The 27,115-nt window shown below is 37.4% G+C and overlaps 1 protein-coding gene across 1 annotated transcript in view; it reads left to right on the top strand.

Annotated features, from left to right (window-relative positions):
* The first annotated feature begins 830 nt into the window (after positions 1-830).
* IPO7 (importin 7) overlaps positions 831-27,115 on the top strand; it is a 58,198-nt gene continuing 31,913 nt past the window's right edge. The window contains exons 1-4 of the mRNA XM_055317782.1: positions 831-1,087; positions 18,348-18,429; positions 22,081-22,234; positions 22,996-23,154. Of these exons, the coding sequence (XP_055173757.1) occupies positions 1,004-1,087; positions 18,348-18,429; positions 22,081-22,234; positions 22,996-23,154 (479 nt within the window). The 5' untranslated portion in view covers positions 831-1,003. The remainder of the gene's footprint in view (positions 1,088-18,347; positions 18,430-22,080; positions 22,235-22,995; positions 23,155-27,115) is intronic.

The raw sequence follows: 27,115 nt of genomic DNA, 5'->3' as shown, positions 1-27,115 counted from the left end.
GCCTCATATAACTGTTTTTGTGATGTTATTATATGTAATATTTGTCATTTTAATGGCTGTGAAATATTTAATTGAATTATTTTAATTTGCTTAACAGTTCTCATATTGACATTTCTCTTAAAAAGCAGAGTGTTTTAGTGAAGAGAATGAAAACTTTCAAAGCAGAAATATCCTGTTTGAAATCCTAGGTGAACTTCTTACTAAGTGAACTTGGGCACTTTTACCTTTCTGAAACTGTTTAACTTTTTTAAAAGGTGAGTGTAAATAAATAAATAAATAAATAAATAAATAAATAAATAAATAAGAATCTAATAGAGATTATGTTCTTATTCTGTGTTTACAGGTGATTTATATAAAGTTCCTACCAAAATTTGGAGATTCAATAAAAATCCTATTTTTAGTAATTGGTAATCATAGATATGTAACGTTTAATACCTTTCACACATAAAGTTTATTTAATCTTTTGTGTCATTTTCTTAGTATAAAGTCTCATGAATGGGAATTCTTGGGGTAAAGATTATGAACATTTTTATGGCATTTAGAAACACATCTGAAATTACATTTCAAAAAATTATTTTCAATTACTAGCAATGGACGGCACCACATCTCGCATCACATCCGCCTCACGGTCACACAGGTATATTATTATGGGAAATCTTTGCGTGTGGTTGTTTTAATTCTTTTTTATGTGCTGTCTGAACATTTTTCCTTTTTGAAAAGCAAGACCTGCCTGTAGCAGCTACAGTTCAAGGCCACGTGGGCTGCGTAAAGCTCACGCGGACTACATCTCCCAAGGTGCCCCGCGCGCGCGCCGACAGGAAGTGGCAGGAGCATCTCCCGCCTCCACGCCGAGGCGAAGAGGTTCTATCCGGGGCCTTGGCGCTTCTCTTTCCTTTCGCGCCGGTTGCCGCTGCGGAGCGCGGTGGGTCCATGTGCGCTGTGAGCGGCGCTATTCCTGGCCCAGTAGCACCCGAACCCCGGGTTTGACCGAGTCCGCGCTGCGATGGACCCCAACACCATTATCGAGGCCCTGCGGGGCACCATGGACCCAGCGCTGCGTGAGGCCGCGGAGCGCCAGCTCAATGAAGTAAGGACGCCGGGCGGGCGGCTGACTGTGGCAGGCCGAACCCTCTGGGCCTGGCCAGAGGCGCGGACGGCGTCTCTGAGGGGCCCAACAGGAGAGGTGGGGCGGGGACCTGACTGCGAGTGCCACGCCAGGGCGCCACGGGCTGCTGCGGTGGTGGCGGCGGCCAAGGCAGCCTTTGCGTCGGATCCTGAGCTGGGCCTCTGGCTGCGGTCAAGGCGTGAGGAGCCGGCTGAGGCGAGGCGGGCGTGACGGGCTGGACACATGGCAGGCTCGGGTGGCCAGCCGCCCTCTGGCTCATTTCCAGCTCGTTCCTCGCGCCCAGGAGGGGGCGAAACTCACTGGGAGGTTTTTCAGACGTTTCCGGGAGCCGTCTCGCTGGCGCCGGGTTCGGAGGGGCTCCAGGGAATGTAGAGCTGGTCCTTTGGGGGCTGCGCCTGTCAGCTTGTCATTTCACGGGGCTGATGGGTGATCTGCACAACTTTCCTGCCTGCGACTGAGCGGCTAGGGAAAGCTTTCAGAGGCAAGCCCCCCGCCTCTCTGGAAGGGCGAGGGTAGTGCGGGCTACCTGTGTCTGTATTAGTCTGATTCACTGTTCTACACTGCTGATGCCACAGTGGGAGGCAGGGCTCTGTAGTAGAAAGTGTCGGGTGAAGTGCACCCTTCTAGGTAGAGCTGAACCACTGATTTTCTTGACTGACCTTGGGCAAGTCGCTTAACCTTTTGCTGCTGAGTTTCTCCCATTCATAAAATTAGGCTACAGGGTTGCTGTGACGGTCAAGTGAGAGCAGTGTAAGGCAGGGTGCCTTGAAACGTGCCAAGCTTGTTATCAACTCGCTGAGGATTGGTTCCTTAATTCCCCCTTTATATTCGGGGGAACCACACTTTGGTAAAACAGCCTTAATATGTGGGCAGATTACTATCTTCAGTTTTATTATTTGTTTCTAAATTTCTGCAACTTTCTATATTTTAGTATTTTAAAGGCTTCTTAAAAGGACTCCTGTAATTTCCTGTGCCAGTTAATAATTGGTCTTTTGGTATCCTACTGAGTCTGCAAGCTTTAGTGAAGTTCAGTGTACATTTATTTTTAAACGGAAAAAGAAGTCCCTCTTTAAAGTAGAAATTCAGTTATTTTATGCTCCTCTTAGCTGGTAGGAAACTCAAGTAAAAAACATTTATGTTGACTTTTCAGAAGCCACAGGAGTATTCCTAATTGGACATCTTCAGTGTATAAGGCTGTTTTTAGAGATCTCTGCCCTCAAGAAACTTATATTTTTATAAGAAGCCTACCCAGAAAGTTTACGCAAATTAAGTGTAAAATTATTTTAAAATAAAAAAGTTAGGGACGCCTGGGTGGCTCAGCGGTTAAGAATCTGCCTTTGGCTCAGTGTGTGATCCTGGGGTCCTGGGATCCAGTCCTGCATCTGACTCCCTGCATGGAGCTTGCTTCTCCCTCTGCCTGTGTCTCTGTCTCTCATGAATAAATAAATAAAATCTTTAAAAAATAAAATAAAATAAAATAAAAAAGTTAAATCTTACATATGTGAGTGCAACTGTCATTAGATCATACCAAGAGTGATGCTCAATTTTTTAAAAATGATTTCGTGATTAATCCCTGCACCCAACCCACAACCTCAAGATCCGGAGTCCCCTACTTTACCCAATGAACCAGCTCCCACCCCACCCCCCCAAATTGTTAAGCTCAAAGTCACCTTGGGAGGAGCTTTGATTTCTTTTGGGTATAAAATAATTCACTGAAATACATTCCCATTTTGAACAATTATGAAACTATGGAGGGAGTTATAGATCACTTTGTTTTGTTTTGTGAGAGATACAGGTTAAGATGAACATTATTTTGTCTATGAAGTATTAATGCATAGGTAAATTTAGGTGCCCCAAAAATTTAGTCAATGATTTCTACCATGATTTTATTATTCTGACTAAACATGCTGTATGTAATTGTTAATTTTAAAAATTATTTGAAAAAAAGAGTTGGTTCCCTTATAGAAAAATTTGAAATTCATTCCTCAAGCAGATATTGAATGTCTAGTAATATACACTGACATCTTATACTTGAGACCTGGGATAAATATTTCATAGGCTGATTTTTAGAAGATGAATAATCAAAATAGTATAGCATTTTTAACTGTTAAGCTTCTGTTAAGATTTTGGAGTACTCTGGAATATTGAATAGTGCTCTTCTGACAAAATTTGTGGTCTAGCCTTTATTTCTGTGATTCTTAGCTGTTTACATTTTGAAATTTCTTTCCATCTTGAGTTTTTAGTAATTTTTCCTAAGATAACTTTTCTTTTAATTAGAAAATTATTATCTTTAGTCTTCATTCAATTTTAATCAAGTGCTTCCATTTGAATGCTTACTTGCTTTGACTTTTTTTTTGTGGCAGAACCTTGATTTAGGAAACAGATCCCAGATAAGTCTTGAAGAAGGTTAACTGTAGTAAGAATGAGGAAGTAACAGTTTATTTCTGTCAGACTCTTCTTGCTTTGGATAAGACAGGAAGCAATCATTCCATACTGCTTTTATTCAATTGGAATTATATTTTGGTTCATTTAGTTAAAAGAAAAAGATGATTGACATTTGAGTGAATCGCTTAAGCTAATTGAAGTGATCACTAACTATAAAAATTGTAAATGTTATCAAAGTTTTATAATGCAGATAGTTAAAAACAAAGTTCTCTTGCCTTACAGTGATTGCATTTAACTGTTCCATCTTCTTGGAACTGTTTTATTTCAGTAATATCCCAGACTTGATCTCTTCTATCATTGTTCAGCTGTCTCCGTTATCACCGAGGAGTTCCCCTGAATACAACATTCCAGACACTCTACATCTCCCTTCATTTATTTTTCTACATAGCACTGGTTTATCATACAAATTTTATTTAGTTTCACTAGTATAATTTTAAGTTTTACAAGGTGAGGATTTGTCTTTTGTTACAGCAGTTCTTTGATTTGTCAGTGTTAGGCTTTACTTCCTTAGGGTAGATAATAATATGGGCTTTAGCTCTGTTAAACCACCCTCAAATTACACCCTCAAATTAAGGGTATTTAAACCATTTATATATTTTTATGTTACATATAGATAAAATTAAGAAAGTTCCGTTAAACTACTAGAGACCACAGTAAAGACTCTTTTCGGCAGAAATTTCAAGATATATTTAATACTCCTTACTGACTTAACTCTGTGGCATGGCATGAATTTTGATTTTTTTTTCCCCTCTCAATTGCTGTTACAGTGTTGGACCACGTTGTCATGTCCCAATTTGAAATATCATCATGTAACAAGCTTTGGCTCAAAGACTGGAGAAAACCGATAAAAAGTACAAGAATTCTTGGAAATATGATTGAGAACCCACTTAGTTACTGGATTTTTTTTTTTTTAACTATGAAGTGTTCTGTACTACCTGAGGGATGTTAGGAAAGTTATTTAACTTCTAACCACCATTTTCCTTATGTGTAAGATAAAAGTAGTAATAGTATGTATGTCATAATGTCATGTGGGTTGAGTGAGATGAGGCATGTAAAAACTTCAGGAAAGTATTTGGCACCTAATAAGTTCTTTCCAGGTTATTTGAACTACTGCATAAGTGCCAACTGATTAACCCATCTACTGTGCCATGAGTTTTATTTCCTGTCTCAGTCTAACTGTAGTAGTTGTATATTTCAGTGGAAAATGATCAGCACTAATGGAGAAGGAACACAGGTGTCTGAATAGTAAGATCATTAGTAGCATTACTGTAACACGAAAATTAGCACAATTATAAACACAGTGCCTGGCACACTATGGACTCTCAGCAATTACTTGTATGCAAAGATAAATAAGAACTTGAGTAATAGAAATGTCTTTCAGTCTTTAAAGTAGATTTGTGGGATGCCTGGGTGGCTCAATGGTTGAACGTCTGCCTTCAGCTCAGGGCATGATCCTTTAGTCTCAGAATGGAGTCCCCACATCAGGCTTCCCGTAGGAAGCCTGCTTCTCTCTCTGCCTATATCTCTGCCTCTCTCTCTGTGTGTCTCTCATGAATAACAAATAAAATCTTTAGAAAAGTAGATTTGTGTACAGGAATCTGTCATTTATCATTTAAATTATATACCTTGAGATTAATTGACTTCTGTATATCTATAAGTAGAGTTTAAAAAAAATTTTTTTAAATACACGCTTTGGTATTCATTCAACATTCATTGTATATTATGTTTCCAGAGACTGTTTGCTACTTCCTACTCTCCCTCTCATTCACTTACTCAGAAATACTTGTTTCTTCATTTATAAGATAAAGTTAAGATATCTCTGAAGGTTTTGGCAGATTATTATAGTAGACAATAGTCTTTCTGCATTCTTCCTGCTTTAGCTGTCAGTGTTCTTCAGTGGAAACCTTTATATACAAACCTTTGCTTGTGCGCCCACCCCTCCTGTTAAGCTCTTACCACCTAAAAATAAGTTTTCTTGTTCACAGATCTTATTAATCCCATCTTAAATGCCATCTTTTCCTACTCAGACCTTCTTTGGTACTTTGTGAATTGAAAACTCTCCTTTTAACACCTAGTTATATATATTTGTCCTTAAATTTTAACTATTTTAATTTTATTTGAACTATATGATTGTTGTCACTTTTCTCTCTCTCTCTCTCTCTTTTTTTTAATTTTATTTATTCATGAGAAACACAGAGAGAGAGAGAGGGAGGCAGAGACACAGGCAGAGGGAGAAACAGGTTTCATGCAGGGAGCCCGACGTGGGACTCCATCCCCGGTCTCCAGGATCATGCCCTGGGCTGAAGGCAGCGCTAAACTGCTGAGCCACCCGGGCTGCCCTGTCTCTTCTACTCTAAAAGTTCATTGACTTTGAACTTCTCTCCAGTGGCAATAAAATCTGTAGATGGTGTTTTTTTTAATCTTGGGAGATTAGCTGAGAATGGACTATTCAACAACTCATTATTTCTGATTGTTTTCAAATATTTTAAAAATACTTGAAAAAATATTTGAGTGCTTATCATGTGGCAAATTCTATCTTCATGCTGGGGATACAATACTGTACACAAGACAGAGTCCTACACAAGTCCTCAAATGAAGCTTAGGTTTGAACTGAAATTTTAAGTGTAATGTCAGGAAAATTTTTTTTGAAATGTTTATTCCGAATAACAGTTCCCAATCTGGTTCTTTTTTTTTTTAATTTGAGAGAGAGAGAGCAGGGGAGGGGCAGAGGGAGAGGGAGAGAGAATCTTTTTTTTTTTTTTTAATATTTTATTTATTTATTCATGAGAGACACAGAAAGAGGCAGAGACACAGGCAGAGGGAGAAGCAGGCTCCACGCAGGGAGCCCGACATGGGACTCGATCCTGGGTCTCCAGGATCACGCCCTGGGCTGCAGGCGGCACCAAACCGCTGTGCCACTGGGGCTGCCCGGGAGAGAGAATCTTAAGCCATCCGTGCTCAGTGCAGAGCCCTACACGGGTTTGATCTTAATGACCCTGAGATAACCTGAGCTGAAACCGAGTCAGGCACTTCACTGACTGCACTACCCAGACTCAGGCTCCTCTGGTTCATTTAATAGCAAATGTCTTTTGATAGGCCCTGAGCTAAGTGGTTGATAAATTCGTGATTTCTGCCTTTCTGGAGTTTCATAGTCAACACGGCCCTCACAATGCACGTGGTTGAGACTTATAATAGAGCTATGTGTAAGTTTTGGATAAGAAAACTATTAAATCTGACTTTGCTTAAGGCAGATATGATCTTAGCATGAGTATTCTTTCCCTCTTATACTTGCAGCAAGAAAAATGCCTTAAGTAGAATTAGAAGGCTTACTTACCTAGGAGCCTTTTAAACTTTCAGTTCCTAAACTTAATGTGCTGTACCGTGTTTATGTAGATAGAAATGCTGCTTTCTCACATACTTTATGTGAAAAAGTAAGTGAACATGGCTTTGATAAGTTTCTTGATACTTCTTTGTGTTTACCCTTTAAATTCATAGACTACCTGAGTCACTTCTAGGATTTTCACAAATGATTACAGTTACTACTATAAGTGATATATTTTATTCATAAGTGGTGAGTTTGATTTTGTTTTATTAAAGGACTTATGAAATGTTCAAGTAATGAAAATAATAGGTCTGGAAAAGTTCAAAATGATGGCATGTTTGTAGTACAATTTGGCATGTCTAGAAATTCAGCAAAATATTTATGGGAATATAATGTATATTTTTGGAAGACAGAATAGTCTGTAGTCTGAACAGGTAACATTCCTTTTTTTTTTTTTTTTTTTAAGATTTTATTTATTTATCCACAAGAGACACAGAGAGAGAGGCAGAGACACAGGCAGAGGGAGAAGCAGGCTCCATGCAGAGAGCCTGATGTGGGACTGGATCCCCGGGTCTCCAGAATCATGCTCCGGGTCGAAGGCAGCTCTAAACCGCTGAGCCACCCGGGCTGCCCAGTAACATTCCTTAATTAGGAATATCTCTAAGTAGATGCTGTTTTGAATTTAGGAGAGGGAAAGTCCCTGTATACTTTGGCTGTTACACAGGAAATTATTCAGTGACAGCATGTTAAAGATCTGAAAGAAAGATATCACTGGCATTAATATTCATAAGTAAATTTCTCTTTTAGATATAGATGCACATAGTATTTTTTTTTGTTTAATTTTTATTTATTTATGATAGTCACAGAGAGAGAGAGAGAGAGAGAGAGAGAGGCAGAGACACAGGCAGAGGGAGAAGCAGGCTCCATGCACCGGGAGCCCGACGTGGGATTCGATCCCGGGTCTCCAGGATCGCGCCCTGGGCCAAAGGCAGGCGCTAAACCGCTGCGCCACCCAGGAATCCCTGCACATAGTATTTAACTTATTATTTGCTTCTATCAGTGGCACATTAATGAGGAGTTTGATTTAAAGTGGGTTTTTTTCTTTTGGTTAATTTAATTAAGGTAATTTGTAATTAAGTTTTTTTTTAAACTCCTTGGTTGAAAAGCATTTTTTAATTTTTATTTACTTATTTTTTTGAAAAGCATTTAAGTATTACCACTATTTAATGAAAAACTGAAAGACATAATGAAGAGTCTCAACCTGGTCCTAATTCTACCACTATGATGACTTAACCTCTCTCTGCCTAATATTTCGTGTAAATAGAGTATTTGTCTTTGTCAAATTCTTCTTTTAAGATTGATTGATTTGAGAGAGAGCGTGGGAGGTTGGGGGAGACAGGGAGTAGAGAGTCTTAAGCAGACTGTAGCAGCCCCATATCACGACCCTGAGATCATGACCTGAACAGAAACCAAGAGTCAGATGCTTAATGGACTGTGTCTGTCAAATTTTTTAGTAAAGCAGAAAAGTTAGAAATCCCTTTGCTCTTGGGACGCCTGGGTGGCTCAGTGGTTGAGCGTCTGCCTTGACTCAGGGCCTGATCCTAGGGTCCAGGATCCAGTCCCACATCTGGCTCCTGCAGAGAGCCTGCTTTTTCCTCTGCTTATGTCTCTGCCTCCCTCTCTCTGTCTCTCATGAATAAATAAATACAATCTTTAAAAAAAAAAATCCCTTTGCTGAATAAATAAATGCAATCTTTTTTAAAAAAAAGAAAAAAATCCCTTTGCTCTTAAAATTATCTGGTTGTTTTCATGCATATATTTTGATGTCATGGTGCCCTCATGCTTGTCTTTTTCCTTAAAAATAGTGTAAAGTACAGTAGCTAATTGAAGCTCTCTTTGGTTGCATTCCAAAGAAGGGAAATAATAAAAAATTACCTCTTAAAGGGTTACTATAAAAGATACTGACATCAGGTAATTCTATTGGAAAATGTAGGTCTAGAGGGGCAATTGATACTGAAGAAAACAACTTAAGTTTTTTTTTTTTAAATGTTTATTTGTTTATGATAGTCACACACACACACAGAGAGGCAGAGACACAGGCAGAGGGAGAAGCAGGCTCCATGCACCGGGAGCCCGACGTGGGATTCGATCCGGGGTCTCCAGGATCGCGCCCTGGGCCAAGGCAGGCGCCAAACCGCTGCGCCACCCAGGGATCCCACAACTTAAGTTTTAAGTCACGTTTGAGGATGTGGTAAACATCAGATAGAAAATGTATAGCAGGGGGATCCTAGGTGGCTCAGAGGTTTAGTGCCTGCCTTCAGCCCAGGGCGTGATCCTGGAGTCCCATGTTGGGCTCCCTGCATGGAGCCTGCTTCTCCCTCTGCCTGTGTCTCTGCCTCTCTCTCTCTCTCTCTCTCTCTCTCTCTCTCTCTCTCTCTCTCTCTCTCTCATAAATGAATACATAAAATCTTTAAAAAAATGTATAGCAGGCAATTGGGAATGTGGAATTGAAGGTTATGAGAGAAAGCAACAGTAGAAAACTTATTTTTCTGGGTAAATTGTGCGGAAAGGAGTATGAACTAGAGGTGTGGGGTGAACTGGATGGCTTCATTGTTGGCCATGCCCGTTTTTTGGATCTTTAAGAAACAGGAAAAAGGAGACTGGAGAATTGTGCATAAAAGTAGGAGGAAGCCAGGAAAAGGAATTTTAAGTAAGAAGGTTGGTTGTAGGAACTTAGTTTCCTTTTTACTTAAATGAATTTCATAGATTTTCTACCAGTGAACATGAATTACTTATGTAATAAGTAAAAAACTATTAGGAAACAAAAGGTTGACATTTCTAAATGAGAGAAATTAAAGCAGAATGAAGACTTTGGAGGGAAAAGCTTTTAAAATATTGGTAACCTCGGAGAAAGCAATTTTCTGATACAGTTAGTAGAATGCTAGTAAGGGGATGGGGAAAAGACTGTAGGTTAAAGGCTTATTAGTAGGGTCTGGGGAAATTTGTTTATATGAGTATGTGTATTTTTTTCTTTTGTAAAGTTATACTTACTTTGGAGAATAGGGGAAGCTGCCCATGGAGTAGAAGTTTTTTAGGCCTATTAATACCTAGTAATAATAGCTTTCCACTTATGATGTTTTATAGTCATCTATTCTAGAATTACATCCTTGGTACTGTTTTAAGACTGTGTCATGCGGGACGCCTGGGTGACTTAGTAGTTGAACATCTGCCTTCCACTCGGCATGATTCTGGGGTCATGGAATTGAGTCCTGAATGGGGCTCCCTATAGGGAGCCTGCTTCTCTCTCTGCTTCTCTGTCTCTCATGAATAAATAAATAAAATCTTAAAAAAAAAAAAAAACCCTATCTTTATCTGATTGTGTAAAAATTTCAAAAAAAAAAGTTCACACTTAATATAGGTCTTGATTTGGTCACAATTTACCTATTCATTTTTTTTTTAAGATTTTATTTATTTATTCATGAGAGATACAGAGGGAGAGGCAGAGACATAGGCAGAGGGAGAAGCAGGCTCCATGCACCAGGAGCCCGATGTGGGATTCGATCCTGGGTCTCCAGGATCACGCCCTGGGCCAAAGGCAGGCGCCAAACCGCTGCGCCACCCAGGGATCCCTAAATCTCTTTTTTAAAAAATTTATTTATTCATGAGAGACAGCGAGAGAGAGAGGCAGAGACACAGGCAGAGGGAGAAGCAGGCTCCATGCAGGGAGCCTGACGTGGGACTCAATCCTTGGACCCCAGGATCAGGTCCTGAGCCAAAGGCAGACGCTTAACCACTGAGCCACCCAAGTGTCCCTTAACATAAATCTCTTTAACCTTAAACTTTTCCTTTTAAAAATCTTGTCTCCCCATTTCTATGGGTTTAAATCCTTTTAATGCAAAATTTTACCTGTTAGTCCAGGTAGAATTATTAATACCCCAACTTATCTTATAGTGATCTTTCATCTCTGTAGTGTCTGACACATTGTAAGTACCAATAGATAGAATGGAGGTAAAGGAAAAGGAGATGGAGTTGTGGCTGTTGAGGAATTTTGATGAAATGAATTAAAGGTGAATGTCAAATTATCTGGGTTAATGACAAATAATGAGAAGGTAAGAAGTTGTATAGAAAGGTAGCTTTGTGTTACCTTTTAAACTTGAGTATTGGCAGTTTTAGTTCTACCTAATGATGTATAAATGACCCATTTGTTGCTTCAGTTTTCCTGGTTCTCTGATTGCTGGAAACCAGGAGCTTGAAGAAGGGCCTTTAAAAAAAAAAAAAAAGATTTTATTTATTTATTCATGAGAGACCCAGAGAGAGAGAGGCAGAGACATAGGCAGAGGGAGAAGCAGGTTCCATGCAGGTTCCATAGGCAGAGGGAGAAGCAGCTCTATGTGGAACTTGGTCCTGGGACTCCAGGATCAGGCCCTGGGCTGAAGGCAGGTGCTCAACTACTGAGCCACCCAGGCGTCCCAAAGAAGGGCCTTTATTAACTAATGCCAACAGTTTACATTTATACCCTAACTTGTACTCTAAAACATTTATTGTAGCATCTTGAGGCCTGTATCAGTGTTTACTTGTTGAGAATACCATAATTACTCAGATTTTAGAGTCTTTGTAATAAAGATTGATGGTAGTGATATTTTTACTTAAATTTATGTTTTAAGTTTACTATAAAATGTGAAGGTTTTTTTCAATATATGATAATTATAAGTATGATAGAAATTCTTTCAAATATGTTAGTTTGCTATCCCCAAGAATGCCAGAAAGTTATTAGAGATAACCTAGTGCTTAAAAGGGTAAGTTTTCCTATTTGAACAGTTAATCTATATCTGTTTACTCTTTTATAATTGTACTGATTTGTGGTCTTTTACTTTTTTTTCATTTTAAAACTTAGTTGAGGTATAATTTTACATCCTTCAAAATATGTCTTTTTTTGTGGGGGGGGGGTCCCCTCATAAAATATATCTGTCTTAAGTTAAACTCAGTGATTTTTTTTTTAATTTTTTTTTATTTTTTATTTTATTTATTTATGATAGGCACACAGTGAGAGAGAGAGAGAGGCAGAGACCTAGGCAGAGGGAGAAGCAGGCTCCATGCACCGGGAGCCCGACGTGGGATTCGATCCCGGGTCTCCAGGATCGCGCCTTGGGCCAAAGGCAGGCGCCAAACCGCTGCGCCACCCAGGGATCCCTAAACTCAGTGATTTTTAGTAGATTTAGCACGTTGTATAACTATCACCATAGTCTAGTTTTGGAAAATTTCATTTACCCAGTGAGATCCCTCCTTCCAGTTCAATCTCGGATCCCAGGCCTACGTGATTGCTAATCTACTTTTCCCTCAGAATTTTCTTGAGAATTTCATGTCTGATAGTATTACTTTATGTCTATTTGTTAACTTTCTTTGGGAGACTATAAGGCATTAGAGATTTCAGCTGGATGGAAATTTGTATGGGGCAAGTAGGTAGATATCCATCCAGGTTGAATTTGCTTGTTACTTCTGCTGCCAGAAATGTCTTTCTTACCCCTTGGTCTAGCTCAGCTGTCTGAAAGTAACACATTTCCTGTTGTACCTTTTAGACTTGTACTTGTGTGTTTTTGAAGGCAAAGTGACTTAAAAGAGTAATAAAATAAGTACTTATTTTAATAGTTCAGTTTTGTTGATTTTTTATTATAACTTTATTGAAGTCAACTACTTAAAGTTTCCACTTTGTTAAGATTTTATTTATTTATTAGAACATGAGCCTATGAGCTAGGGGCTGGGGGCAGGGGGGCAGGGGCAGAGAAGCAGAAGCAGACTCCACCCTGAACAGGGAGCCTGATGCTTTTTTCCATCCTAGGACCCTGAGATCATTACCTGAGCCTAAGTGGGATGCTTAAAAGACTGAGCCACCCCGGTGCCCCTCCAGTTCAGTGGCAGTATATTTAGTATATTCAGTTATGTAACCATCACCACAAACTTTTTTTTTTAAGATTTTATTTATTTATTCACAAAAGACACATACAAAGAGAGGCAGAGAAGTAGGCTCCATGCAGGGAGCCCGATGTGGGACTCCATCCCCGGACTCCAGGGTCACACCCTGACCCAGAGGCAGATGCTTAACTGCTCAGCCATCCAGGCGTCCCATCCACAAACTTTAGAACATTTTCATCACCCCAAAAAGAAACTCCAAACTGTTAGTGGTCCCCCTCTCTGCCCCCTGCAAACCCCCCTTCCTAAGGTACTGGTGTCTTTCACAAAATGTATTTTTAAGGTTCACATATGTTGTAGCATATATCAGTGCTTCATTCTTTTCACTACGAAATAATATTTCATCACATGTATGGATATGCCTTATTTTGCTTTGATCCCTTCATCAGTTGGTGTACTTGTGGGTTGTTTCTACTTTTGGGCTATTATTAATAATGCTGCTGTAAATGTTCAGATAAAAGTCTAGTTAATTTTTTTAAATTGAGGGATAATTCACATGTAATATTAAGGTCAAATATGTATAGCCCATTCCATTTTTACCTAGGTACCACTATTCAGATCAAAATTTATATAACATCTCTATTGGCTTAGAACTTTCCCTTGAGACTTTCCCAGTTGATACCTTTCCTCCTTCAGGTTACCATTATTCTGACTTCTGATAGCTATAAATTAAACTTGCCTATCTTTGAACTTCATATAAATAAAATCACATGGTATGTACCTAAGTAGTCTAGCTTCTTAACATGTTTTTTTGAGGTCCATATTATTGCTTGATTGCATAGTTAGGCTTTTTTTTTTTTAAGTTACTGTATAGTATTTCATTGTATGAATTGTACCATAGTTTGTTTATACATTCACTTATCAGTGCACAGGTATTATTGTGGACATAAGCACTTATTTTCTTGGGTATATAAAACTAAAATTGCTAGGTTGTAAAGTAGGTGCATGTGTGAAACTGCCAGTTTTCCAGTATGATTGTACCATTTTATGCACAATCTACCAGCATTGTGTATGAGTTCCATTTTTTTTCACATTCTCACTAGCACTTTGATGCTTTGCATACATTGTTTTCAGGTAGGAGTGTCCACTTGTACAGATTTTTTTGTAAATTGCCTGCATATATTTGCTAATTTTTGTTTTGGAGTGATTTTAACTCTTCCTCAGATGTTGCAGATATCTCCCCACCCCCTCCGCTTTTTTAAACACTGCTTATACTGATGAGAGAGTGGAACATATAAAAATCTTACTTTTTTATTTACTTGATATGAAAACTATTTTTATGGCTTTCAGTCTTTTGGTGTCATGATTAGCTTTTTTTCCACCAACATGATAAAAATATTTACCTTGGGGTTTTATTTTATTTTTTAAAGATTTTATTTGAGAGAGACGAGAGAGGAGAGAGAAGTAGACTCTCACTGAGCAGGGTTCACTCCCAGGATCTGGAAATCATGACCTGAACCAAAGGCAGATGTTTAACCAACTGGTTCAAAAGGTTCCCCTGGGATTTTATTTTTTCTATTTAAACCTTACGTTAGAAGTTGATAAAATTCTTTTGTTAGTGTAACATTTGTGGAGTACCTATTGTGCTTGTAGGAAGATATAGTTAGTGGCACATGGCTCACTTTTAACTCACAGGTGGATGTATATGTGGGGAGCCAACAAAAACAGTGATAGTTGTGGTGGTTTTTGTTATTTTAACATGACCCCTGAACATAATCCAACAACTTTATTTGGGGTTCCAATCATAGAAAGCAGTCGTTTTCAACTCACAAGGAAAAAATGTGGTATTGGGACCTCAAGAGAACTTATTTACAAAACCCCATGTATTGTATTTTATAGGCGATTTATTTATTTTTTAAGGATTTTATTTATTTATTCATAGAGACAGAGACAGAGAGAGAGAGAGAGAGAGAGAGAGGGGCAGAGAGAGAAGCAGGCATCATCAGAGAGCCTGACGTGGGACTCGATCCAGGGTCTCCAGGATCACACCCTGGGCTGTAGGCGGTGCTAAACCCGTGCGCCACCAGGGCTGCCCTATAGGTGGTTTAAAGAACTAAAGGACCATTTGTCAATTTTCAGTTTATGCCCTACTGACTTTAGAATATACCCTGAGGTAGATGAGATTCTATTGTCAATGGAGATAAAAACAACAGAAATTTGTTACATCTTGACATTTACTGTAATACTTTAACATATTTTACTTATTCCTTATAATCATCTTGTGAAGCATCTTTTGTTACACTAATTTTGTAATTAAGTCTTAGATTTACTGAATCAACTTGCTCAAGAGTTAAAAATGTTGGCAGTAGCATCACCTGTATTTGTAATCAGACTGTCTGATTCTAGCTGTCCATTCCAGGAATTCGTAATTTGATGTAGGAGATAAGATATATACTATAAGTAGCCTAAAAAGTTCCCTACTAGTAGTGTGGATAGTAGTGTCCTTTGTGGGCCCATTTATCTCTTTAATATAAACACTTTTTTACACTGCACTGCCCCTAGGTGATCACAGCTGCTTCCAAGGCATTTTTATAGTTGTTCCGTTTTAGTTCTTCATTTAATAAATTTGTTAAATACCTTAAATGCCAAGAGTCATGAGGACCTGGGTTTACAAATAGTATAGTTCCTATCAGTGAAGCTTAAAATCTAATTAACAGCAGAGGCAGACATAAACCAGTCTATATATATATAATAATTACAAATACGTAATAAATGGTATGGAGGAAAAACCCCCCGAGATTATGAGACTAATAATAGGGAGCCCTACTTTAGCTTGAATGATCAATCAAAGCCTTCTCTAAATGTTTAGGAGGAGACTCAGACAATGAAGCTGTGAACCAGTTAACCCTGGTGGAACACTGGAGAGAAGAGTGTTATAGGTAGAAAGCCATAGAATGTACAAGACTCAGAAATGTAGTAATTATGTTTGTTAAAAGAACCTAAAGAAGGCTGTTAAGGTGGGAAGTAAGGAAGTTTCTCTAAATGAGACTGAAGAAATAGACAGGGGCAAGATAATGCAGGCCCTTAAATATTAAATAGCCTTTGGGAAGTCGAGTAGAAAGCTATTTAAAAAAAAAAATTTTTTTTTTTAAAAGGGGATTGGTTTACAATTTTAAAATTTTTTTTTAATATTTTTATTTATTTATGATAGTCACAGAGAGAGAGAGAGAGAGAGAGGCGCAGAGACACAGGCAGAGGGAGAAGCAGGCTCCATACACCGGGAGCCCGACATGGGATTCGATCCCGGGTCTCCAGGATCGTGCCCTGGGCCAAAGGCAGGCGCCAAACCGCTGCGCCACCCAGGGATCCCTGGTTTACAATTTTAAAGACCTTTGCTGCTAAATGGAGAATGAGCAGGAGGGTGGAGAATAGTTAAGAAAGATGATAGTCATTTGGACTAGGTTGATATTAGTGGGAATGGAGAAAGTGGGTATATTATATGAGTATTTTGTATAAAGAATTGACAGGTCCTGATGCATTTAATTGGGGTAAAAAAGAGGGAAGTATTAAAGAGGTCACTCAGGTATTTGACCTAAGTGACTGAGGATAGTGATGAAAAAGATGGGGAGAAGTAGTACAAGAAAGTAGAATCACAGCTTTTAGGGGAGAAGATGCTTTGAACAGTATAAATTTGAGAGGCCTGTGAAGGTAGGGATATTAAATAGATCTCTTAAGAGTGACCTGGACTGGAAATCATGTATTTGACAAGTAGATAGTATTTAAAGACCATGGTTGGATGAAATCAGCTGGGGAGTGTAAAAGATGGCCTATGACTTGAGCAGTTATAGTTTAAATAGCATAAGAAACCAAAGTAATTTGAGAAGGAAAAGACCAGGAAAAGTGGTCTATGAATTGCTTAGGTGGAAGGATGTTTCAAGAAAGTTATAGTGGTTAATGGTGGTTGGAGTACTGGAAGGGGCAGATAACTGCCCTTCATCCATGTAACTACTCCCATTCATGTCTTAAATTTAAGCGTTTTTTCTGAGGTTAGAAGATTCTCCTTTTGATTCTTTAATAGTGTCTCTGCCCCTTCTACTGTACTTTATTATAATTACTTGTTTTTACTATCCTTCACATTAAACTCTTAAGTTTCCATGGGGTCACAGAGCCTTATTGTTTTGTTTCAACCCTTGTATACTTAGCTCCTGGCATGGTGTCATACACCAGGAACGTCTAAATAAACAATTTTTGGAGTGACAGAATTCCAGGTTCTAATGTAGAAGAAATTTTTTATATCCAGAGGGAAATTTTTCTGTTTCTAAGAATGGTTTTGTGGAATATTGGGGGGGGGGGAGTCTGTAAAGAAGAAACTAAAATAAAAGTTAAAACTGTTCATGTGTATATGTTAAGAAAACATGCTAAAACTTGGGCTGAAATGAAGAGATGACATAGGTGGTAGTTATATTTGGGGAGAGGGAATGCTACTCTGAAAACATTCAAGAAGGGATATAGCTTGAATGTTCGGTTCTTTTTCTAAAAACCAGAAGCAAATATGACAATTTAGGAATCATTAAGTAACTTTTTTATACTGTTAATGAACATTACCAGGGTCTGTAGTATAAACTGCAAAATAGAAAACATGTAAAGAATAGCTCCTTTATAATCCCACCACACGAGAGATAACTATATTAACATTCTGGGTTAAAAAAAAAATTCTGGGTATATTTCATTATTTTCTGTATATGTTGTGTTGGAATTTCATATAAATGTATTTATTATTATCATATAGTTTGTATCCTACTTTTATTGTATATTCAAAACTTTGATTTTAGAACGCCTGAGTGGCTCAGTTGGTTAAGCATCTGCCTTCTGCTCAGGTCATGATCTCAAGATCCTGGGATTGAGCCCCATGTTGGGCTCCCTCCTCTGTGGGGAACCGTCTTTCTCTCCCGTTCCTCCTCCTTGTGCTTGTTCACTCTCACTCTGTGTCAAATAAATAAAATCTTAAAAAAATTTTTTTTGACTTTAAATTTTTCTGTTTAAATATAGCATACATACAGAATAGTCGTTGTAAGGGAACAGTTGATTAATTTTCACAAACTGAACACACTGAGGTAAAATAGCCACATTCAAAAATAAAACATTATTAGCACCTTGGAAACCACCTCTCAGGCAATTAATTTTTACTGATTTAGTCTGGTCACTCAAAACATCTCTTTGGAGAAATTATTACTGAATTGGGGAAATAGGTATTGCAGAGGATATTGTTTTTGAGCTGTTGCTGTTCAGTGTAAGTTAAGAATGCTAGTTAGGATAAGTGGGAAGTGGAGCAATATGCAGGCAAATGTAAACATCTAAAATATTTTACGAGTTAGGTTATTAATTTTTTTTTTATTCATTGTTGGTGAGTGATGGGGGAAGTAAAGCTGGGACCAACTTGCAGGTGGGTAGCCTTTTGTGCCAGTCAAACAGTGGAATAGAGTACTGAGAATATTTGCAGAAATTTAAAACTTTTTTTTATTATTTTTATTATTTTTTGTTTTGTAGGCACACAAGTCTCTGAATTTTGTTTCAACACTGCTTCAGATTACTATGTCGGAACAACTGGATTTACCTGTGAGACAGGCAGGCAAGTTGCTGAATTATTTTCTTGGTTTTATGTAAATCAATTCTTTAAAAGGTTCATAATTGAATAGCAGAGGTGTATTGGGTTGGCCCTTCAGTGATTTTCTTCCCTGAAAATCAGTTTTCCCTCATGTGTTTACTACAAACAGCTAGTGCCTTGGTATTGGTGGCAGAGTTAAAGGAATGTGTTATTTCATTGAATTAAAAGAGAAGCTGAAAAGAGAAATTGATAGGGTTTATTAAAAGATTCTGTGTATTCTCTGTTTCCCTACCCAGTGGATGATTCTAAGATAACAAACCTCTTTGTTTATGCAGTTGCTCTTTAAAGCTTTTGCATTTACTATTTTAATCATTTAAAAAGTACTGAAGTAGTCCCCCCCCCCGCCCCAATCCATGACTGATTACATTTTAAAACCCTCAGTGGATGCCTGAAACTGCATGGTACCAATGCTATATATACTACATTCTTGCCTACACATACATACTTTTGGTAAAATTTAATTTGTAATTAGGCAAGAGATTAGCCACAACTAATAATAAATTAGAACAATTATAACAATATAGTATAATAAGAGGTATGTGAATGTGGTCTCTTAAAATATCTTATTTTACTGTTCTCATCCTTGTGATGATGTGAAAAGATCAAATGCCTGTGTAATGAAATAAGGGAAGGTAAATGATGTAGGCATTTTGACCTGGTGCTAGGCTACTGTTGACCTTCTGATAATATGTCAGAAAAGATCATCTGCTTCTTGATTGTGGGTGATGAAGGATAACTGAAACCACAGAAAGTGAAACTGTGCATAAGGGAAGATGACTATTTCTTAGTTCCAATGTCAACAAGTTATTGAGCAATTCTTTCAGTACCAAATCTGTGAAAATGTGATGTGCTACTTCTCATATTATCCATTGGTCTGCAAAATAATGGAATTCACATCTTTTGTGTCCTGTTCTTTATTTGCTGGTGTATTAATTTTGTCATAGGAAATACAAAGTACTAATAATTTCTCTATTCTAGAAAAACCAGTTATGTTCTAGTATTATTTTTTGGTGTTCTTTTTCCCTCCATCAATGTTGTTAAAAATTTTTTTTTGCTTCACTTAATGTATAGTAAGCACTTCCCTTTTCTTTACATAATATTAGTCTTAAAATTTATTTCAGTGACTAATTTACCATAATGTGCCATATGCAGTGAACCATTTCTCAGTTGTTAGCATTTAATCTTAGATTTACTAACAGTTGTATTCACAGTACCTAAAATATTGCCTGACATACCAAATGTACCCAGTAAATAAATAATGCATCTAAATTTATTTATTTTTTAAATATTGGTATATAAGTAGCAGCACAATAATGAAACATTTTGGGGGCCTGTAAAATAAAGTAATTTCACTGGACCCTGGTGAGCAGTAAATCTTTTTTTTTTTTTTAATTTCTAATTAAATAGAAAAACTTTGCTTTGATTATTTTAACTGTCATTTCTCTTTTACTAAAGAAGTTGGCATTTTACCCATTTGGTTATTTTGTAGGTAAGCATCTTTGCCTTAGAGAGACAAATACCATACGATTTCACTCGTATGTGGAATTTGAAAAATAAAACAGATGAACATTGGGGAAAGGAAGGAAAAATTCGATGAAAATTGAGAGGGAGGCAAACCATAAGAGATGTTCAACTTTAGAAACAAACGGGGTTGTTGAAGGTGGGTGGGGGAAGGGATAATTGGGTGATGGGCATTAAGGAGGGCACTTGATGTAATGCACACTGGGTGTTACATGATGCAACTGATGAGTCACTAAATTCTGCCTCTGAAACTACTTTAAAAAAAAGAATCTTGCCTTTAAATCTCAAATTTTTACTAAGATGTTGAAAGTGGCATTTAGGGGGGACCGTAACATTTTGAGATTTGATTATGTACATTGGCAAAATTAAATTGTACCAGAAAGTTGTATAGTTAGTATGTGTACAACCAGAAGCAGCCAAATTGTGGAATTAGTCAAAAAAATTTAAATATAATCATTACTTTAAAAATTACATTCTTGTAATAATTGAATGATATTCTAGTGTAAATGGTGATTTCATCTGCTAGGCCTGAGAGATACACATTCATTCTGTCTTTGTAGCAGAGTTCAAGCATCCTGGATGAAATAGACTGAATCTTGGTATTCTTACAGTGCAATTCTCACTTGTTTATGTGTTTTGTAAACCAAATAACTTAAAATATGAAATCATAATTATACAAATAAACATATATGCCCCATTCTTTTTTGTATTATGAAAGAAGTACTCAGGGGCTCTATAGAAGACCTAGGGCTATATCATGTCTTAATTTTAATCTTTGTTATGTTTTATTGCTAAAGAATCAAAACTCTGGAAATATTACTAATGTAAAATATGTTACATATACTGAGTCAGTGTTCTTTACTATAAGTGTAGTTTGTATTAAAACTTGTTGAAAGGTAATGTGTAGTCAATCTTTTTGAAATACTGTATGTGGAGTATTATTTTAATTCCCAAGATAGAGCAAAGTAGAATATAAAAATCATAGGTATATCAGTTATTCTTACTCAGATAGGTGTAATACTCCAGGTAAGAGTTAATTACTAATCAGAGAAGAGCTGATGTAGAGTTTACTGATTGATTAATTTTGAATGATTTCTGTTTCCTGTACATTATGTACATTTGTGATTGAGGGTTCTATCTCTCATTTGCAGGGAGAGGACTGGATAAAAAGCATGGTTAACAATTTAGTTTAAAAAAAAAATCTAGTTCATATTGTGTTTATCAAGATAGCAGTGTGATTGCTAACGGAAAATAGTAATATGTACTTTTTGAACACAGCACATTCTCCCATAAAATAACATGAATTTGAGGTGGTATATTAATGAAATGCTTAAATTTATAGACTAAAAATTTTTATGCTGTAATTTTTCTCTGATTAAAAATAACAGCCTTGTATGTCAGTCATTTTGGGCTCCTGTAACAATTACTATAGACTGAATGATAGAAGTATATTCCTCAACAGTTCTGGAGGCTGAGAAGTCCAGAATCAAGGAGCCAAGCAGATTTGGTGTCTGATGAGGACCCACTTTCTGGCTCTTAGAACCCAACATGTTGGAAGGGGAGGAACCTCTCTAGGGTCACTACTATAAAGACATTAATCACTAAGAAAGGCCTCACCCCTAATACCATCAAACTGGGGTTTAGGATTTAAATACAAATTTGAAGGGGCCACAAATATTCGGTCTATAGTAGTGTTATTAATTGTGGAAGCAGTATTGGTGTGTGTATGTGATTTTGTCTTTAGAGATTTCACTTAGAAAATTTAAAATTAAGCCAAATAGCTTTCCTATAGAAAGGAGGATAAAAGTATACATGTGATGTAAAAAGTCTTAATAGTTTTGTTTGTATAGTGCATTTGTAGAGTTTCTTAGGCTCTATGTTTAATAATAACTTCAGGGGTGATTGATTACTTAGGAATTAAACTTGTATTTTAATTATCAACTTAAAATAAACAGAATGCAGTATTTTATTTTTAAAAAGGGTATCTTCACTAATGATTGGTCTGAAAGAAACAAATGGTAGTGTGAACATTTAAAAAAGGGGTATTCACAGTGCTTTCACAGTAAATACTCTTGTATTTTGACTACATTTTAGGTGTTATCTATTTGAAAAATATGATAACACAGTATTGGCCTGATCGGGAAACAGCACCAGGGGATATATCCCCTTACACAATTCCAGAAGAAGATCGACATTGTATTCGAGAAAATATAGTCGAAGCTATTATCCACTCTCCTGAGCTCATCAGGTATATGTATATTTTAAAACTTATCCATTGTAGCAGATAGATAATTTGTAGTTTGTGAGGGAACAGTGAAGTGGGTCTTTTCAGAACACTTAAACCTGTCAGTAAATTTAACAAATACTGTTACAAATTCCTTTTTGTTTTTTTACTGCAGTTTTCACATTTATAAAAATCAGAAACTTTTAAATTTATGTAAAATTTGTGAAACAGTGTGATCAGGTGAAATGGGATAAAGAAAACTGTAGAATGCTGTCATAATACTTTATATTATATGGTCTTGCTATTTAAAAGCTCTTATTTTTATATGATTCTGCAGGATTTCTTTTTAGGAGATTGTATTTATTTTTAGATAAGAGCGGAGAGGCAGAGGGGGAAGAAGAGGGACAAGCAGACTCCTATCTACGCTCAATGTGAGCCTGCTGAACATGAGCCCTGATGCAGGGCTCAGTATCACCACCCCAAGATCACAACATGACCCAAAATTGAGTTGGATGTTCAACTGACTGAGCCACCTACACATCCCTGAATTTGCAGTATTTTTAATGAAAATAGCTATACTCTAAATGAAACTCATCAGTTGATGATAGGGATGAAAGATAAGAAAAAATAAAATAACTTGTAACATTTGTCGGTTTTCTTTTAAATCAGTAGGAACAGGTAGTTTTTTCTCAGCGACTTTTTGTGTAAGCAGCCATTTTCTTGTATGAGTAGAACTTTATCTAGGTAGCATTTCTTCCTCCTTATTGTTTATTTTTGACTTTCAGGGTACAGCTTACTACATGCATTCACCATATCATCAAACATGATTATCCAAGCCGCTGGACTGCCATTGTGGACAAAATTGGCTTTTATCTTCAGTCTGATAACAGTGCTTGTTGGCTAGGAATTCTTCTTTGCCTTTATCAGCTTGTGAAAAATTATGAGTAAGTGTCAATTCCTACAGAGATTGTAGAAGTAGGAAAAGTTTGGAAATTTTAAGGTGTTCTAACATTTGGCATATGGAAATAAGTGAATTATATGTTGATTTTAATTAAGTATTTTCTTTTTGAAATAGCATTCTTATTTTCTGCAGTCGCTTCTGTTGATTCAACTAAAACTCCTTGTGCCCTTTCTTATTATTATCTGTTTCCCTATTATCCAATTCCTGACTATGGTCTTCTTAAATTTTGCTGATAAAGGCCTAAATATAAGCTTCTTTAAAATGTGAAGAGTATCAGAGTACTTTGAGCATTAGAGCTCTTTATTTAACTTCTGACTTTCTGTGAATTTTTTATCTTAGTTTGGGGTCTTGATAAGTTTCAAGAACCTACTTGTAATTCTTTAAGAAGGGTATGTTGGAATTTCATATGATCACTTTTAATCAGTGTTTTGAGGTATTCACAGTCACCTGTTTCAGTGTTTGCATATTTGAACAAATTATAGTTCATATAAGTAATTAGTATCAGTAAGAAAGATTTCAGGCCAAGGGATCATTTTAGATCTGGGTTAGGGATGAGAAAAAAAAATCTAACCTTGGAAGTTGAGGTATAGCACTAAAAGTGGTAAGCCATATGTTGAAGGGATTATCTCAAGTGTGTAGTGAAAGTAATGAAATTTGTAGGCACTTGAAAGTTTTGATATCTGAAAATTATTAGGAAGGCATGAGGAATACACCATGATGGTGGCTTTGTTTCCAGTCCTGACAGCTGCACAGATGCCATTGTGAGCCCTCTAATTCTGGGGCTTGTAGTTAGCCTCCGATACCCTTTTTGGGTCCCAACTCAAAGTAGCTGATGAACTGCTGCTTTTCTTCTGAGCAGGAGAGAAATATACCATTTACAGCATTGGTACTGGTGTTTTCTTGTGTTCCCACCAGCTACCCATCTTCCTGCTAAGGAATGTTCCAGCTGTTGCTCCAACCTCTGTCAGAGTGCCAGTTGTTGTAGTTCTGGTAAGTGAGTGACTGAAATGAGAGAGAGTAACAATAATAAGCTGTTATTGTTGTTGAGGAGGTTAAGTCTCTCCTGTCCTATAATCTTAGCAGGAGAGAGTGTGACAGAGATTTTTTTAAATGGGAGACATAGGAGGCTGCTACAATATTGGAATTCCAGTTCATTTTCAGCCAGTGTTCGATTGTGGAGCACAAGGCATTCACAAGGGATCTGTGTGGACTGAAGCAGTTCTAAGAAAATTCATGGAGAAATTGGAAGTTATGGTGGTCTTCAGGAGCATAGATCCTCAGGAAATGCTTGTCAGTTGAAGGAACACAGAAGGAGTATTTGAAGAGGAAGGAATGTCACATCATTCGGAGTAGTATGAACAAAGAAGGAAAGGTACAGAGGTGGAAATGAGATACTGTCTTTAGTGGGTAGTGAGGAGACCACTAAATGGTATGGATAATTTCTGTTTAGAGGTGGGGGATAAATTTAGGCTGGTAAATTGGGATTATGGTAAAGAGGGTTTTGAATGCTGTGATGGAGAATTTGGATTTAATCTTTTAGACACTAATATATCATTGAAGATTTTTTTGGTTTTTTAACAGAAAAGTGATGGGCTAGTACTTAGGATTTCCTATGTGCATGGCTCACCAGATTGGCACATGGTAGCCTGCTGGTGGTCTGCTTTTATTAGTGTCACATTTTCATGCTTTCAGGAACTTTTAGGTCTTGTGGGATAGTAATTTGTTTCCTACTATAATTACTTTTATTTGCCAATTAGCTTAGATAAGCAACTAGTACCACCTAATTTCTAGTCCTCTCCTCAATGTAGAGAAGGAGGTAGGAAAGAAGAGTGTATAAAATGGAATGGGTACTCAAACCCTCTTAATGTTGATGATCATCTGGGTTTGATAAATGGAGAGAAGCACATAAATAGTTCTACCTTTATTGTTAAAGTGAAACATTGTCTATAATTACTATAGTTTGTATAATCAGATTGGAGGCTCAAAATGATTTCCTTTTGTAAATTGTTATTGTTTTTATTGACTCAGAACTGTACAGGTGTCTTAAAATATATGCTAGGTGTGATTTCTCAGCACATTAAAACAATTTAAAAATGTCAGTTAATTGTTTAATAGTCTTACTCATCAGTGAAAACATTTATCTTGGTGTTTTTTTATTCTTGGCAATTTACTTTGGTTCTAATTTCATCTAGTAAGGAAAAGGAATCTAGCTTTTCTACCTTTACCCTTTAAAAAAAGATTTTATTTATTTGAGAGAGAGAGTGTGTGTGTGTGTGTGTGTGTGAGAGAGAGAGAGAGAGAGAGAGAGAGAGAGAGAGAGAGAGAGAGAACAGGAGGGGCAGAGGGGGAGGGAGACAATCTCAGACTCCTTGCTGAATGTGGAGCCAGACTTGGGTCTCCATATATTAGGACCCTGAGAACATGAGTGAGCTGAAATCAAGAGTCAGATGCTTAACCAATTAAGCCAGCCAGGCACCTCTTATCTTTACCTTTTATTTTTATTTATTTTTTTAAAATAAATTTTTTATTTATTTATGATAGTCATACAGAGAGAGAGAGAGAGAGAGAGGCAGAGACACAGGCAGAGGGAGAAGCAGGCTCCATGCAGGGAGCCCGACGTGGGACTCGATCCCGGGTCTTCAGGATCGTGCCCTGGGCCAAAGGCAGGCGCCAAACTGCTGCGCCACCCAGGGATCCCTATCTTTACCTTTTAAAAATGCGTTCAGATAATTCTTTTTTTTTTTTTTTTGTGGGCAGCAAAGTAGTTTATTGAGCAATAATAAAATGTATTGAATGATATGGAGTACAAAGCTCCTGAAGAAGGAGGGGACCCAGGAGGATTGTCCCAGATACTCCATTCTTAAACACATTTTCCTCCTTCAGGAAGGTTACCAGTAGATAAAACTGGAGTCTGGTAGGAAAAACCAATTAAAAAGCAGTTTAGATTAATATCTAAAAAGATAAATTGTGTTTTTTAGAATAATGATTTAACCATTACTCTGTATTTTGCAAAGCTATTCTGCTTATTGACTCCTTAATAACGGAGGCTGTGGTATCTTTCCTATAGTTCTAATCTGTTAATTCAGTTGTTTAAAATTTTTTTCACTTAAGCATAGTTGAAGCAGTGTTTTTTATTTGTTTGTTTGTTTGTTTGTTTTTTATTTATGATAGTCCCACAGAGAGAGAGAGAGAGAGAGAGGCAGAGACATAGGCAGAGGGAGAAGCAGGCTCCATGCACCAGGAACCCGACGTGGGATTCGATCCTGGGTCTCCAGGATCGCGCCCTGGGCCAAAGGCAGGCGCTAAACCGCTGTGCCACCCAGGGATCCCGTGTTTTTTATTTTTTAAAAATACTTTATTTCTTTATTTGAGAGAGAGCATGAGCGGGGGTTGGGGGGGGTAGAGAAGCAGACTTCCCACTGAGCAGGGAGCCCAAGACCTCAGCCAAAGGGAGATGCTCAACTGACTGAGCCACCCAGGCACCGGACACAGTGTTTTTTTAATTGAAGTACAGTTTTTTTTTTTTTTAAGATTTTATTTATTTATTCATGAGAGACACAGGCAGAGGGAGAGGCAGGCTACTCCCAGGGAGCCTGATGTGGGACTCGATCCCTGGACTGGGATCATGCCCTGAGCCAAAGGTAGACACTCAACTGCTGGGCCACCCAGGCATCCCTCAAGTACAGTTTAATTTTAAAAATAAATAAGCCAATAGACTGTTAAAATAAACAATACTGTTAAAATGCTAAGAAATCTATAAGCAGAAATTTCTTACTTAGGTCAGCAGTTCTTTACCAACATCCTTGAAGTAAATGTGATTTCAGAATTCAGGATTTTTTGTTTTTTGTTTTCTGTTTTTTTTTTTTTTTTTTTTTTTGATTTTTTGGATTTTAGAAAGACAGCAAGGTTCATATAAGTGAACCAGCACCCAGTAGTCAGACATA

The sequence above is a fragment of the Nyctereutes procyonoides genome, unplaced genomic scaffold, assembly GCF_905146905.1.
Source record: "Nyctereutes procyonoides isolate TBG_1078 unplaced genomic scaffold, NYPRO_anot_genome, whole genome shotgun sequence".
Classification (NCBI taxonomy): Eukaryota; Metazoa; Chordata; class Mammalia; order Carnivora; family Canidae; genus Nyctereutes; species Nyctereutes procyonoides.
This window is presented reverse-complemented; position numbering and strand designations above follow the sequence as displayed.